The sequence below is a fragment of the Desmodus rotundus genome, chromosome 2, assembly GCF_022682495.2.
Source record: "Desmodus rotundus isolate HL8 chromosome 2, HLdesRot8A.1, whole genome shotgun sequence".
Taxonomy (NCBI): domain Eukaryota; kingdom Metazoa; phylum Chordata; class Mammalia; order Chiroptera; family Phyllostomidae; genus Desmodus; species Desmodus rotundus.
Genome location: NC_071388.1, coordinates 154910121 through 154927685, shown reverse-complemented (window position 1 = coordinate 154927685; position 17565 = coordinate 154910121). Strand labels below are relative to the sequence as shown.

General features: G+C 37.0%; 1 protein-coding gene across 2 annotated transcripts in view; it reads right to left on the bottom strand.

The window, feature by feature from the left end:
* Positions 1 to 17565, bottom strand: part of XIRP2 (xin actin binding repeat containing 2) — a 71933-nt gene that overhangs the window by 33534 nt on the left and 20834 nt on the right. For both annotated transcript variants that reach the window (XM_045187454.3, XM_045187453.2), the window contains exons 2-3: positions 13262 to 13422; positions 7673 to 7810 (exon numbers count right to left, since the gene is read on the bottom strand). In XM_045187454.3, coding sequence (XP_045043389.2) covers positions 7673 to 7810; positions 13262 to 13318 — 195 coding nt within the window. In that variant the 5' untranslated portion in view covers positions 13319 to 13422. The remainder of the gene's footprint in view (positions 1 to 7672; positions 7811 to 13261; positions 13423 to 17565) is intronic.

Genomic DNA, 17565 nt, shown 5'->3' with positions numbered 1-17565 from the left:
GGGGCATAGGGCCTAGGAGGTCGTCAGCTGCAAAGTGGCAAGGCAGCAGTGGCCAGGACACAGGTGTGAAAAGCAGTGATAAAGTGGGCAAACATGAGCATGACAGAGATAAGTTTGAACACAAGAGTGAAGGCAAAAAAACCCACGACAAAATACAAACCCCCAAATAAACAGTCAATTCATTAAATATGCATCTAGAAACCCACAGCTGGATCAGTTTGTACTTCTAGTTCTTGCTGAATTGAGAGAAAAACCGAGTGATTAGTGTAAAGCATAGCTGGAGTGCTGTGTGGGAGTCAGGAACTGGTCGGTTTTGGTTAATAGATACTACCAATCGACCGAATTCCGCATAAACCAGCTTGTGCAGATTGGGCCTCAAGTGGATTATAGACCTTATCAGGGGTGTCAAACTCATTTCGCCAGGGGCTACATCAGCCTCACGGTTGCCTTCAAAGGGCTGAATGTAATTTCAACTCCTTTACAGTTAAGGAGTAGTTACATTTCTACAGTCCTAAAATTATTTAGGCCCTTTGAAGGCAACGTCGAGGCTGACGTGGCCCCCGGTGGTGAAAATGAGTTTGACAGCCCTGCCTTAGTTGGTTGAGGCCATTGTTTTGTTTGATTTACTTAGCAAACAGTTGGTCTTCTGAGTCTGAGTCAGCATTCAGAAGTTAATTTTATGTCCCTCACCAAAGCCCACTCAGAAACAGTCACTGAGAAAGAGTTGTAGAAGATAAATAGATTCAAGGGTCTGCATTTGGAAGGGAAAAGAGGTGAAAGATTTGTTGTTAAAGTTTTAATTTTTAACAAAGGAAAACTGTTCAGTCTAACCTCCCTCTTAACCTTACTTGCAAGCCTCTGGGGGCCAAGGCCTGTGAGCTTCCCTGAGACCACGCTTACACCCAGCAGCACGGGGACTCTGCTGCGGTCGCTCAGCCTACACAAGGTTCGCGTGTCAATCAGCCTATCTGGTAAAAGGTCAGGATGACTCCTCAGCCTGTGTCAAAGGAAAAGAAACGGTTCTCCAGCAAACAGGAGTCCTTGTTTCTTAGCATTTGTACGTATTTGCACTCAGGTTAAAACGTACTTGCTATATTTTATTAAGACAATTGTAGGAATACATTTATCTTCATTGCTTCAACTGCGCAAACCAGAAAATGTCATGACGTTGTTTTTATCCCTCACAAGTACTTTTCTTTCCCTTCCATTCATCAGCTAAAACATGCTGAGAAACCACAGCATTCGTAGAAACTGGCAGACCCTCAACTCTTCCTCTTTTCCTCATTTATTCCAGCAGTGTAGTGGCCTTTTCTCTCCTGCCCGATTCAATACACATGTTAATTATATTATTTTCTCCTCGGTACATCTTGTCACAGTACTGTGAATGCAGCAGCCTTCAAACGAAATGCTGTTCCTCATTTGCTCCCATGTGCAAAGCAGACTTCGATTCCTGATGGCATCCCGGGGCTGCAGCGCACCTGTGCAAAGCTCAGTTGTGCCCGTTCCTCTCTTCTGCCTTCCCAGAGGTCCCCTCATCTTGTTGTTTCCTAGAATCAGGGTTAAGCATTTTTTCCTCAAAGGAATACCTGCCATTACAATTTTTAAAATATGCACTAAAGTTACTGATTACTCCAGAGCAACATATGCCCAGGTCCAAAGAACTGAAAAGAAAGCTAAGATGTGAGGCGCCGAACGATGTCATCTGTCTTTGTCTTTTTACATATGCATAAAATGTTTATGAATCATATTCAACTTTGAGAATAATTACCACTGGATGATGCTGTCTTGGCTATATTGTTAATAATGCTGATGATAATAGCTGGTGTTTATTGAACAATTCATATATGCCAAGCATTATAGTAAGAGTTTTACAGGGACCATCTCATTTAATTGTTAAAACATACCTGTTACTTCATCGTCATTTCACAGAAGAGATTAGATGGCTAACTCAGAAGATTACAACCTGAGAGGTCTGACTCCAGAGCCAACAGGCCTAACCATTACTCTAAGCTGTCTTATTCTGAGTAAGGTTATTTTAAGTTGTAATAATTACTTAAAATTGGTGCACGCAATTAAAAGACAACACAAGACATGCTTTCGGTCACAACCTTATATGTTGATAGAGATCTGGGTTAGGCTGGAGCATTTAATAGCAATCTATGACCTTGAAAAATTATGCATTTGGCAGAAAGCTAAAGGTAAGTTTAAAGCACTTTTATGAAAAATGATTTGCGATGTGGACATTTAGCTGATAAAAATATGTGCAGTTTGCTAAAAAAATAATTATGGGTCACCTTTAAAGAGTGTAAAACACACAGATATCAGATTATATCTGTCACAACCTGTCAAAAATGATTTCTATCAACCGCAAATCATCCAGGGATTGTTCCAAATCCAAATAACCTCAGAGAGTGCTGATGTTGACATTAGGATTTCTGCAGCAGCAGACGTATGTGCCAAGCAACACACTGTCTCTTGCAGCTCCCTCCTGGTCCACGTCAGATGTGGCAGCAGGGAGTGAAGGTCAGGAATACTTCCGACTCTTGACATGGATTCAGTACAGCCACTTTCCCATGAAAGCAATTACCTAAGCTCTGTATTGCCCTGATGACATCCCAAAATTGGGGGGCTCCATCTGTTCTTCTCTACTCAAGCCACTCAAAAGTAATACAAAAGCAACTCCAGGAAAGAAGAGGCTTCTAGGACCTCACAATTAATAAGCAAAGAGCTACTCAGTACTGAAAAAATAAGGGGGGAAGGAAACGAAGAAATCCACGGGAGAAGGTGAACATCAAACCCTGGGTATGAGATTCCGGCAGAAAGAACGAACAAGTCAGGCTGCTAGTGGGTCCGCGGTTTATTCTGGGCCAATGGGAATGTTCTAAAGTTAGATTGTGGCGACACTGCACTACTATGTAAGTATTCTGGTCACTGAATTGTAGGATGAATTTCAAGGCATGTAAATCATATCTCAATAAAGCTGTGTGCAAAAAGAAAAAAAAAGAGGAAGAATGTCTAAAAAGCAGAAACCATAGAATGGGCACGTGAAAATGAATGTAGAAAAAAGACAATGGCAGTTTCATGCCAATAACACATTTATTCTAACCTGCTCCAGCATGTTTTAACACACCCTCTTAACAGTGAGGGAATGGATTATTGTGGATGCTCTTCCCAAATGGAACACATTGTCATAAGTGCATTAAAAACATCCCTCTAAAATGGTCCTTTCTTTCTACCCTTAAGGATAACGAATATCTTCACTGACATGGAATGCAAGAATTCAGTCCTAGGGCAAAGCCAGAAACAATCCTGGTGTGATATTTCTAACCTAAATATCAAGAGGAGAAAAACTGAGTGGTTTCTAATCCCTCAGGAGGGTTGGGTTTCATTCATAAATACTGACATCAGTAACGGCTGTTTTGAAAAGCAAAAGCTAAACAGGTAATGTTAAAAATGGTTAGTACTAACTGCCACAGCCAAATAATAATGCATTCTTTTTTTTAATTAAAATTTTTTTTTATTGTTATTTAGTTACAATTGTCTGCATTTTCTTTTAACAAGCTGACCCCTCTACCCGCACCTCCCAGATGCAGGGGCCCCATGGGCCAGAGCGGCTCCTTTTTCTAATTTCCGTAAAGATACCACACAGGCCAGCAGTGACCCTGTTCAATGTGACACAGGCAGAGCCAGAAAGCATGACTGGTCTAGAACATATAAATGAGATATTATCCCAAATTTAAAATGTCTGGCATAAGTGAATATTTCCATATCTTGTACCTTGTTTTTTCTATTTCAGACCCCCTTTTATAATAGGTACAAAACAGTCTGATCAGTTAGCAAACAGAAGGAATCTTTAACCTCAGAGATAGTTCAATTTTGAAAACTTGGTTAGTCCCATTGCTGATCTCCCAAACTGTTACCAGATTGTCAGCTAATTATCCTGAAACATCTGACTTCAATACATTCGGAAGAGAAGAAGCAGATTGGACTTAATTATTATACCTTATGAAATTATTACTAATGGTGACATTAAAATTGTCAGAAATCTAAAAGAAATGTTCTTTTTCTTAATTCTAATGAAACTTGATTTCCAAATTAATATTAATTTTATGTGTTAACAAAATAAGTTTATATATATTTTTTGGGCCAGGGGAAGACTTAGCAGAGAGACAAATCTCAAGTACTTTTAACAAGAGACTGAAATACTATTAGAACCAACAACAGCTTAGGTAAAGCAGAATTAACTGTCTCTACCAGTAAACTTCTTGTCCTCAATCTCTGCTGATAAAGGAAGTGGTTTTTAGAATGCATTTGATGGCCTTAAAAGTTTGAGTTAATATCTAAGATACAATTTTTCTCCATTTTCTACTCTATTACCATATTGGACATGCATTTCAAATTTCCAATCAGCATTATAAACTAAAATTATTAATTTTCTAAGGTGCAGGTAACTTTTTTCTTTCATTTTCCCATAGACTTCAGCATACAGTTCAATAAATGGTATTTACTAGTTTATTTTTACATATGTTTCCTTTATATTTTATTTATATTGCATTGCATGATGAATTAGGTTTAGTTATTGCTCATGAAATTATTGGGTGTTATTAGCATGTTTAAATGTGGATAATAAAACGCAGAGGTCGCTACAGGCCCAGAGACATGCAGACTTGACTTCCAGTGCATGGCTGGTTTTTTGCTCCTCCTACACACATTAATATTTCATATTCATAGAACAGCAACTATATCTTATAGTAATAAACTATATTTGTAAGGAGTTTACTGTGAACATATACAGTTTGTTTGGTTGCCTTTGTTTTTACCTAGTAGTCATTTTTCTTCATTGATAAGCTCATGTGCTGAATGTTTCCATTCTGGTAAACAGGTACAGAGGCCTCAGCCAGCCAGCACCCTTTGGCTATGAGCAGTTAGCGCTAGGAAGGGCGTGTATATTCCACTTAGAGCCAGTTAGATGGGCTAAGGCCTTTTCCTGGGGCTTCTGGAAAAAAGAATTCTTACTCTTTCTCTGCATTTTTTTACAACTATTTGGGGGAAATCTGGGTGAGAATGGGGGCAGTTCAGAGGAAACGTGGCTGAGAGGTAAAAAAGAAGAAATACAATCAAGGGGATACTTAATTTTTTTAAACAAACACTTGTGCAGTGCTTACAATGGGTCAGGCACAATTTTAAGTACTTTACAAATATAACTAATCTAATCTTAATAAACCTATTAAGGAGGAACTGTTATAACCTTGACTTTATAATTGAGGAAATTGATGCACAGAGAAATTAAGAAACTTGCCTAATGTCACACAGCTAATAAGTGATGGAGCAGGAATTTGGACCCAAGTGAGCTGACTTCAGTTTCTGTGCTTAGCCACCATGCTAGGCACATACTTTGAGCCCTTACATCAGTGGTAGGGTAATATATACTTAAAAATGGGTTTAAAACAAAAAAGAAGAAGAAGAAGAAAGAAGAGAAGGAGAAGAAGGAAAAGGAGGAAGGAGGGAAGGAAGGAAGAAAGAAGAAGGAAGGAAGGAAGGAATCCTTGATTTGCTGCATTTGCCAATTTCCCTGGCATAAATATTCTCACTATGGCTAATTTCAAGCTATTCACATGACATCATCTAGAAAGCAAAATTCTTAAAAATTTAATAATTGAAGAGTTAGTATAAGCCAGCTCTCTAGAATACCACAGAGCTTACATCAAACCTCCTTCCATAAGACTGCCTTTTGATGAATCTATCATGTAGCTTTTGGTTTCAGCCACTTTTGGTTGGGTTTTCTGTCTTTTGTAATATTAGAGTCCTAACTGATTCCAAGTTTCATGGATAATGAAATACTGTCACAGAAATTGTCCTTTGTTATTATATTAGACCTATATAATAATCTCATGAGATACACAAATCACTCAATAGGTTTTTCACCTTCCTCATGAGAAGCTGAGGCTTCAGTGGGTTATGAATTTGGTTCATGTAGTAGTGGACACATAATTGGCCAGACCCAATGCAAAATGAAAATGTGGGTCCCTTGAAAAGAAATTATTAAGAATTTCAAGATGATGACTGTGGAGCATTAAACTAAGTGCAGGGTCCTTCTAAGGATGAGGCCCTGTGTAAAATACCCAGCCATCCACCCCTGAATGTGGCTCCGTGTCTGTGTCACTCAGCTGCTGACAGGACTGGGCTGTGAACTTGGATCTACAAGTCCTGTAGGCTTTACACTTTACTTTAGTGCTTCCATGCAAACTGGAGGCTCTGTAAACACCTACATTTCTATGTAGAATCTGTTGCTTAAATTATTTTTTTATTTTTATTTTATTTTTTAAAGATTTTATTTATTTTAAGAGAGAGGGGAAGGAAAAGAGGAAGAGAGAGAGACACATCAATGTGCCAGAGAAACATCGATCAGTTGCCTCTTGCACATATCTAACTAGGGACCTGGCCCACAACCTAGGCACGTGCCCTGACCCAGAATTGAACCACAGACATTTTGGTTCACAGAACGACGCCCAACCCACTGAACTACATCAGTTAGGGCAGTTGCTTAAATTATTAATAATAACTGTATTTCATATTGTTGACTAATTTCAAGTAAACACGCACAATTGATTCACTTAAGGGCCCCTATGTTGCAACAGCTATATATTAGATCACAAATATATTCAGTCTTAATTTCTTATTTACATTATGTTTCCTAAGTAAGATTAAAATAAATCTTACATAAATGTAAATATTAAGCTATCCATATTGTGCATTTTTAATTTTTCAGACAAAGCCATATAAAAAACAAATACTTTTTCACATATCAGATTTTTAATCAATCAATCTGATATACTCCCCCTACTAAACACACCCAGTTGCCTTGTTTGTTAAAACTTAGGCAACTCTAAATATCCTAGGAATTTAAAAAAAAATACCTCTTTTATCTCCCACTACAAAATTTCAGAAATACTCTAGTTACTTCCTTCCTCATGGAAAATCTGGGTCTAAGTACAGCTGTTTAAAATGCAATCACTCTTTTAAAGTGACAAGCTCAGTCTAATGAGTCTTATTACTTAGATTCATACATACAAAAATACTTATATCCCATGATAATGTTTAGTGATATATGATAATGGAAGAATAAAATGGAAAAGAAATATTTTATATAAGGTAACATTATACAGTTGTGTATATAACATCTGCATTCCACTAGTCAATTTTTGATGATTTTTAAAGAAAACAGAAACTCATCACAATAAACAGCTGAATAGTGCTTCATATTTTATCTGTGCCAACAACCAGCGGATAGTTTACTGGGATTACAACCTAGAAGCAGAGCCTCCATATAAACACAGTACGCAGCATTTCTATTTGCCTGTTGACTAACCTAGGCTTTTTAATTTCCATTTATGTTTGAAACATTAGATGCTGAGAGGAAATATACTCCAGCATGATGTCCCCAAAATGTGTCAAAATGCTCCAAGCAAGGAAATCAATACACCGACATGCTTTAAAAATGGTTTTCTAAAACACTTAAAACTTACCATTTTTGTTCAGGAGGAATTAATATAAAAGCCCAGTAAAGAGGTGGGGGGCGGGGAGAGGGGTGGTAGTGGCAGTGCCCACATTGGCACTGAAAGGGGGACATTTCAATTACACATGGTTTACCCATGTACTACAGTGGTGGTACCTGCTCAGGTCTGTTCTGGAGCTGGTGCTGGTGCTGAGAAAAGGCGTTATAGGAAGAAGCAGTTTTGTCCTTTTCAAATTGTTTCTTCACTCTGGCCAGACCACCGGGCATTGTGCGCATGTCTGATTCCTCCATCATCTAGGACAATTTAAGAAAAAGGAAACATCAGCTTTATATCCTTTTTCTCAGGATAAGATTCTCAAGCTATTTTTTAATACAAATAAATTGACAATTATCAATGGGTGATATATTTAAAAAGATATTAATATACACAATTTTTTCAGTAGACCCTTACAGAATCCCTTAATAAAAATAATCCCTCATGTTATTTTCTCATTTATCTGTCTTTTGATATTAAAATTAGAAGAATATTCAAAATATTGAATTAATTCTCCTTTTCTCAGATTATGATGTCTGGAGATTAGAATTATTAAAATGCATTTATCCACTAATACACAGACTGGGAGAAATTAGAATAATGGATTCAATTTTAACCCAATAAGGTCGTCATTAAAATCCCAAATATTATAGGCAACACACAGAATATTAAAAACATCTGACTTACTCCAAAATGTATTTAAATCATCAAGGATAAACAAAAGACCCCCAGAGTATCTTGTATGCAAAAATATTAATACCAGCAATAATAACAACTACTTAATAATAGTCCACAGTGAATTGCTATGTACTTACACATATTTTGTTATCTGGTGCTTCTCCATATTCTGTGAGATATGGACAGTTATCATGTTGATTTTAAAATGAGGAAATTGAGATTTGGAAAAGTAAGGCAGTTTGCTAAATTCTCACAGTGGGGGTTGTGAGGGTTGGAGCAGGAATTGGAACTTCTGTCTGCCTTAATCATAGCCGTCTGTCAATCCTTATAAGCCTTAAAGGAGAGGCGGAAAAACAGCAGCTCTGCTGCTCTTAGCTGGTCTGTGAGATAGGTGGGGGGTGGGGTGGGGTTAAGATTATAAGGATTTTAGTCTATCACTGGCAGTTTACAGATGACGGAGTCTATTTCAATAGGCAATATTTGGAACAACTTGAAAAACACTGCAGAGTCTTGTCAGATTTTATGGGAAGTGCTATAACTCAAGGGTTTTGGTTTTAAAAATTTAGCACACTCCTCAGCCTAGGAGGCACTCAAGCCCGGACGGGAAAGGCAACTCTCAAGCAAGCAGGCCTCAGGCCAACCCGCCCTCCTCCAGGTCTCCTTGAAACTGGAAGGAGACTCAGCAACACTTCAAACCCCAGTCAGTCTCCTGAGGTCTGGCCCCGTCCTGACATAACCTTGGAAGCCTTGAGAGGTGAAAGTAACTGGATGCCCAGGATGCTGATGAGCTGAGGTTCCCATACCATGGACTGTGGGCTTCCGTGGACCTGGAATCTTTACTCCCATGTGTAGCCTCTCTCTCAAAGAGAGACTAAAAATATAGCTACTGTCTTGGCGTTCCTCATATTCCAAAGTATGAGACACTAAACTATGGTAATACTCAAAATTATGTAAATTCTAGCAAGTTTTCAAGTGGTTGCTTCATTAACTTCATAACCTTTCCCAGTTACATGGACTGTGAAGTAGTTCGGAACATGCACTTCGGCGCTGTGGAAAGAAGGGGTACTATTGTACACTTACATGTACTGGACATGTAGTCTATCAGATTCTGCAACACACTTCATGCGTGAGTCCTGGTCGTTACTGCTATTTGATACTTGCTAAAGTCAAGGGAAAGTAGGGCATTCCTTTTCAAATTTAAGATAATGAAGGGGAAGGGTGAATTAAGGCTACAATTTTTCAGATCCCCCTTCCATTTAATTGACACAGGAGGCCTTCCTCAGTTGATCGTATACAGAAAATACAGGGAGGGGCAAAAGCAGGTTTCCAGTTGTGAGTACGGGAAACACAGAGTTTATTCTTATATTATTATTGATTGATTGATTGATTGATTGTTGTACTATTTACTAGTATTACAACTGTAAACCTACTTTTCCCCCACCCTGTGTATAAATATTAAATTATAGAAATTAAGGTAATTATTGTTAAGAAGAACCTTACCCTTTCCAACAAGTATAAACACTATCCAAATCCTGTGCAAATTAATCTGGTAAACCCCAGTAATTATGCTAATAACTGGGTACTTTCCTATTCTGTGCCTTTTCTCAAAAATGTCAGTTCCTATACTGAAGAGGTTGCCTCTCATCTACCGAATGGACTAAAAAACAGATATATTCATTTCTTTCCTTTAGCGTTGTGCTTTGTAAACAGAGCGAATTACACAGCAGAAATGCATACAGTTGGTAATTTTTCCGAGGAGTATTACTGCCGTCTCCGACAATCCTGGCACTGCGCGGCAAGCCAGCCGCTGCCCGCCCACCTCAGTGAGGTAAGTCCTTTAACCTGTAGTTTGGTGGTGGTGCTAAGGACCTCTTGTTCAGCGTCGACTGTCAATGCAGGTGTAGGGATGTAGGGATAGATGGCAGCAATTATTCCAGGAGCAGCTGGTACCGTAAGCTGGCTCAGATGGAGATCACTGCCCACGATTTTGTCTTGTTTGGCCCCAAGTACTACACATCCCAACTAGTCCATGTTCTTGCAAATAACCACGAAACATAGATTGCTTTGTTTTGAACCTTTTCGTGTTTATCCTTATTCTAGGTTTCTTATTCTTGGAGTCAGAAATAAGATTTAGAATCTGATGGGCATGCCAATAATAAAGTCATCTTAGTAAATGAATTCAAATACCTAACACAGAACCTAACCTAATATGAAGTTAGTTTAATAATAAGTTAATTTAAATACCCTACACTGAAACATAGGTAAATATATTATGTAATCACCAAATCCCTTTACAAAGAACTATCCTTGGGTTCCAGGGCATAATAGAAATAACATAATTGGGGAGTTTGGACCGGCAGTGATTCTAATCCCAGTTCTGACACTTAAAACGTAGGACTAGAGTTCCTGGAACTCAGTGTTATTTCTCATAAACTGGGAATAACAATACATTTCTCAAAGATTTCTTGTGAGTGTTAAAAAAGATAAAGAAAATAAAATTGCACAGCACAGAATCTGGCATTTTAATTTGTTTCTTGACAAATGTTACTTTCCCCTTCTCTTCTAGGGGGTTTCCGCGGTCTGCTGCCTTTTGGCGAGCACGACTTTCATTTAGGTTCAGCCCAGTGCCATCTGGCCGAGTCTAGGACAATGAGAAACTGATCACTGTCAGCCACCTCAGTGTGACTGAAATGCAATGCATAGAGTCTGGGGCTGAATCCGTGATTTCCAGAGTTTGCATATAAAATATTTGCTTTAAGTTTTACCCTTTGCAACAATAAGAATGGACCTGGAGAACATTATGCTAAGTTAAATAAGCCAGTCAGAGGAAGATAAGTACCATGTGATTGCACTCATTTGTGGAATCTAATGAACAAACTGAACTAACAAGGAAAATGGGGACAGACTCATAGATAAAGAGTAGGATGACAGCTTGGGGGGATGAGCTATGAGATTAGGGGGTACAGGGATTGACCAAAAAGGAAAAAGGACCCTGGGCATGGACAACAGGGTGGTGAGGGAGGGGGGGATTAGGGGACCAAACAGTAAAAGAAAAATACAATAAAAAATAAGTAAAATAAAATAAAAACTATTCAGTATATTTGTATGGACAGAAATTTAGTCATAAGCAGTTTCCATGATTTAAAAAAATTGAACATTTGATGCAGCTGACCAAAAATGGAGCTTCTTTTTTTTACTTTTCTCTAGATGTTTACCAGGGTTTCTCTGAGATAGTATGTTTTCTTTTTTTCCCCTCTCACAATATGCACTTAGGGCTAAGCAAATAATGGGATAACAGGGCACTTGCTGGGCCAGAGATACTCTCTTGCACAAGAGGGGGCAGCTGAATGTAGTTAAAAGAGTACTGGAGTCAAGAGACTAGAAATTTAGCATGGCTTCGTCACAAATTGTATGATCTCCACAAATCACTTTTTTTCATTTATTTTGCTTGTAAATTGGCAGGAAAGAGAAGTATTATTAAATTTCTTATATGTAAAAGAGCTCTGGAACAGAATTACATTAGCTAGTTGGGGTGGGGTAGGTTAGGGGGTGGCGGGATTGAGCAAAAAGGACAAAGGACTCATCATGGACATGGACAACAGTGTGGTGACTGCTGGGGGGAGACGGTAAAAAAAGGGGCTAAATGGTAATGGAAAAAAATACAATAAAGATTAAATTTCTAAAAGTTTTTGTGTTAGTGATAATTTAGTTTCTTCATGTCCAATTTAAATATTCTTTCTTGCACATTTTAAATGCAAACTATGTCCTATGCAAGTTTTTATGGTTTTATGGCATATTCTCCTAGTTCATGGAAGGATAAATACTTTACTAAATAAGAGATAGTTTACTAAATATCCAGTCTTTAACTAGGTATTTTCAAAATCAGCTTGTCTCAAAATCAAGAATCATTTCACCAGTTTAGAACACGAATTTGTACTAAAGTTCCTTGCTAATCCAGCAGGGGGCATTACCTAAGAAGAATGGCAGGAGATGCCGGAGTGATACTATTTGTTTTGGAAGTGATCTAGGGACTTGTCATTTCTTTACATTCATTGAAAATCTGTTCTGCATCTAAAGTGGATTTTAATGACTATGTAAAAACTTAAATGTCATCTAGAATTGCAACATTGTTAATGAGTTTGGCACAGTCAGCCTTGTTTCTAAAAAATTTTTTAAAAATGGTAAGAGTAGCTATTTTAGAATTCCACCCATTTTAGCTATTCTTTCTCTTTTAATTAAATGAACAATTTTGCTAATTTGGTGATCATAATTATAAAATAATATCTTTATATTCCTTTAAGCTATAAAGCTGCTACTAATAAAATGACTCACCAAATCCTGTGGAGTGAAGACCACAGAATATGGAAAAGAAATTCTTTTGAATTTGATTTTATTATGTGTTGGCTCTAAAAATTAGTGGTCTTACTGAATTCTTCTGTTTCCTATAATAATAATTGGTTTAGCAGAGTCCCTGCATTGCTAATCTCCCTCATTTCTATGTTGATTAACCTACACCTAATAGATTTAGTACATATAGAGAAATGAGAAAAGCAAAAGAAAATTATACTGGCAGTGAATTTAAATGAACTATTCATGAGACCAAGGAGGGAGGCATGCAGGTCCACATTATTAAAATTTGAAATTAATCCCCAACCTTTCTGAGGAGAATAGCTATAGGTTAAATGATAATGATGGGAATAATAGCACCTTTATACAGTATTTTATGGCTTACACATATATTATATCTTGGACTCCTTGCTAAGCCCCTCCATGGAAGATGGTTATTCCCATTTTTCAGTTAAGGTAACTGAAGCTCTGAGACAGGTTAAGAGAGTAACCCAAATTTACACAGTTAATGAGTAGCAGAGATGAAGCTTAAATTTAGATCTTCTGAATTTGAGTCACACTATTTTTGTGCCTTTTCTACTTTATCCCATTGTCCCAAAGTATTTTTATATTGCAACATAAAGAGGGCATGTAAACAGCAGACAACAAGCACTTTGCCTAATACAAGATTACCAGGAGCAGCTTACATTGGCAGAGAAGCTGCGGCAGTCACCCCTGGAGACAGCTGCTTGGTACCTCGCCATCCGCTCCTTCAAAGACACCACCTCCTGCAGGTCTGACACACCCTCGGCCAAGGCAGCACTGTCTTCTGCAAATCCACTCGCAGGTTTATTAGGGCCAATAATCACTGAAAAGAAGTGTAGCATGCTCAGCTATGTGTCAGGCTTTGCAAAGAAAATAGCATACCTCACGAACAGTGAAGGCATTTAAAATATCTGGTCATAAAACAGACTGCGACATTTCACAGTATTTTCAATGTTTCACTGTCACCCTCTTTTCTTCAAGTGTCAAGTAAAGCTACAAAATGCCAATATAGGAGCATATACTTACACAAACATTAAAAGAAAATATTGTCCCCACTCCTACTCCTGCAATTATTCTGATGAGAAATAGTTATTTATTAAGAGATAATAATGTTAATTATAAACATTCCTGAAGCACTATGTATTGGATTTATGCTAAATACTTTAAGAGCATTATGTCATTTATTTCTCTAACAACCTCATAAGATAGGTGCTATTATATTCTAAAATTCATAAATAAGCCAACAGAGAGCCAAAGTTAAAAAAAAATTTTCTTATGATTATACAATTAACAAGTAGCAGATTTGATGGTTGAACTTAATCTTTAGCAAGTCTAAAAACTGTTCTTTTCTTCCCTCTCTACCCCCCAACCCTGAAGAAGACAGATCTAGTTAAAATATGTGATTGCTAAGGAAATTATAGACTGTGTTTTTTCTGTTATTCATAAAGACATTATATAAGAAAGAAATAATAGTCCTATTGGAAAAAGCTTTTGAGATAGTCTATTTGCCCATTGAAGCCACTTGCCTGACAAAAATAGAGGGTAGTAGGGCTTATATACTTGGAAAGAGAGCAAAGGACTGTTTGCTTGACCACAAACTAACCATTGTTGGAAGCAGAAAGGTCTTAGAGATCATATAGTCTCACTTAGTCTAACCAGCTCCTTCTAGGCATGAGGAAATATGTCTGAATGTTGGAAAAGAACACAAGGACCCTCCATGTGATTCTCCATGGTTCTTTAGTTATTGTGCCAGAGCTGGTTTCAAAACTAGTTTTTTTCTATTTAATCTAGTGCTTTTTGCTACCTTTCTGCTTGATAGTTTACTATTTACTCTTAAGGAATATTGTAATTAGAAAACCTTTTTTTAACAAATCTTGTGGAACCAATCAGTGTATGAAATATGTGTATATATTTATGTCTATTCATCACCCATTCACACACCCTCTGCCTTTCACCTTAGGAATGACAGTGGAGTAGAGCTCCTTATTGTACTTTGTTATTTGGACTGGTTTGATTCAATCACTGTGATTCAAGAACTCCAGGTTACAGATAGCCAAGTTGCTTCCTTCCTTCACTGTTCCTCTACCACCTCTTCCGGCCCCCACATTGAACCATCTTATTTAGCTGCTTGCTTTTTCTCTTAGTTTCCTTAAGATTTATGTACAGGACAACAGTGGAGAACAACTATGTCCCAGAAAAAAAAAGTAAACACCATTTCTGTTTTGACTCTTTGATTTTTTGGTTTTCCATAGGACTTCTTATTTAAATAAATCTTTTCCTATATTTTAAGTAAAATTGTAAATATATTTTATGTAACATGCTTTCAAAAAGATACAAAATACAAAGGAATAAGAAGTTTATTATATGAACACTGTGATTATACAACACTGATGTGTTTACAATAAATATCAGTTATTTTTGAAGTTTACCCTCATCCAAAACCTCATTTCCAAACAAAAGGACACTCTTCCAACTGATTCTGATAACAGAGACTCCCACAAACCACTGAAAGTCCTTCACATGCTGAAGAAACATATCTTCATTTTTCCCCTGTGTATTCCCCATCTGCACAGATGAGTTTAGTTTTTATTCCTTTACTCTTCTTACTTTGTTGTGAATAATCCAATTGCTATAGAGATTGTCTTGAATATGACTCCCTAACACTTTCCACCTTAAAAGATAAATTTTGTTTTTTTATATTACTCATAAAATGATGCCATTATTTTATTAATCTTAATAGAAAGTCAGGAGTTTATATTTCCTAAAATTTACAGATAGTATTTACTTTTCAACTATTCTTTTTTTTCTTTTTTCTTTTACTCAGAAATGCTCAAGATTTATGGTCAGGAATTCAGTGGCCTGAGTATTAAGATATGTGGAGTCCATTGCTTTGTGGCCTTCTATTCTGATCAAGTAAAGATACCACATTTTAATCTCTCTCTTTCTCTTTCTTTCTCTCTTTCTGCTTTTTTTTCTTTTTCCCATTAGTAACATTAGTAACTTTGCCTACTCAGGTAAGGTCATGGAGTGGAAAACTTTCCTTGAGCTAACAAGCCATGTCTATAATTGTTTCCTAACCTTCTAAGAGAATCTCTTACGGATTTCTTCAACTGAAAACCAAGGTGATGCTTCCTGCCTAGCCTACTATAATGCAGCGCACCTATATGCTCCTATCTTGATGCTGATGGCACCTAATGTAATTTTTTAAGACTGTTACAGCAGCCCAATTCTTAGGGATGTGTGGGAAAGAGATGGGAACATTGTTACCTGACCTTGTAATGCACTATTTCCAAAGACTTGAATGTAACTGAGATCAGAGGACAGTGTGAAATGAGTTCAGGGTATCTTCAAAGAGAAAGGATATGTAGAAGAACAAAGAAAAATGATACTGTGATAAAATGCCTGCCAAAATAGGGAATGAAGGGAACTGTAAGTATGCAAATCAGACAGTGGAAGAACACGCTATAAGGCTGAAGTGGTCTGTGAAAAATAGGAAGGAAAAATAAACTTTTGGATGACCATTTCTGTTAGAAAGCATCATAAATATTCCTATTGTAAAATGATTGTACTCGAAGTTATTTGTCTCCGAAGTTTAGAGGTAATTTATTGTGCAGATGAATGAATGAAAACTCAAAGAAGTTCAGTGAATTCCGCCAGGGCTCTGGAACTAATGGCACAGCAAGACCTAGAATCCATGGCACCCTAAATAGTAAGTGTTTTCTTTTACTTGATAAAAAAAATAACTTCTAATCCATAGAAAATATTAATTCTATGTATAATAGAATAAATCCTATCGTGGGAAAAAAGGGGGTTCTATGAAAAGTAACTTTACAGGGTGATCTGATCATGAATTCTTAACTGGGCATGTCCTGGTGGGCAGTCATGCCCCAGGCATATAATTTTTTAATAAAAGGTTTATGTTTGCCTTAAGCAAGCCTTGTCCATTGTTTCTGTGCATCCAAGTTAACATATCTTTGAAATGATATGTTAAGAAAGCACATAATCTTGTCTACTATCCTGTAATCCGATACCTGCCTGGCTTCTCCCACCTCCATGTAATGTTTTTATATTTCCTCCTTAATTTCAAATGCATAAAAGAAGCTGCAAAACTGTTACTTTCTGGAGCATTTGAGATCTTCCTCTTTGGCATATGTTGTTAGTTTGGCTCAAATAAACTCATAAAAATTCTCTACAGGTTTGGACATTTTTTTAATGTCGACATTATAAAGCAGAAAAAAACATGTAGGGAAGTACTTTGAAAGAAAATAAAGCACTAAAAATGTCAAGCTGTTGTGAAAATTGTTAGATAGCAAGGTCAAGAATGTCTTTTATGAGAATTCTGAAGTTCTTTGGAAAAAGATATGTATAATTTTTTGAAACACAAAAATTTATATACTACAGATAAATCCAAGTCATGTCCGTTTTGTACTTTCTTAAACTACGAGAGATTGTGTAACTAGACATCTATTTCCCTCATCTCCACCATGTTCTTTTTCTTGTGTAGGTTTTAAAAATAAAATAACTGAATCAATCAATCAATAAAATTTGCTCAGGTTAAACAATTCATTAAGCCTTCTAGAATTTTACTTTCAATGAAGAGTTCACGTTTAAAGCATTTTCAGTAAGGAAAGTAACAGGATATAAGGCAGAATACTCTTCTTGAAAGTTATTCACACACCGTTGTCACTCACAGAAGGGCCTGCATAGTCTCTCTTCTGAGTGTGCTTGGAGGTATTACAATAATAGCTGTAAGAAGCCGGATACAGAAAACAATGAGGAATACTCAGTGTAATTAATATACTCTGGAGTTTTCTCCTGATTTTACAGTGACTATTATCAGTGAAAGAATGCTTAGACCTATGCAGAAACTAGGATCAAGAGATTTCAAAAAGGTCATTGCTACAGTTGTTATGAACCTTCCTCTAAATAGCTTTTCAGGAAATTTCAAATATGGAATCCAGTGGTT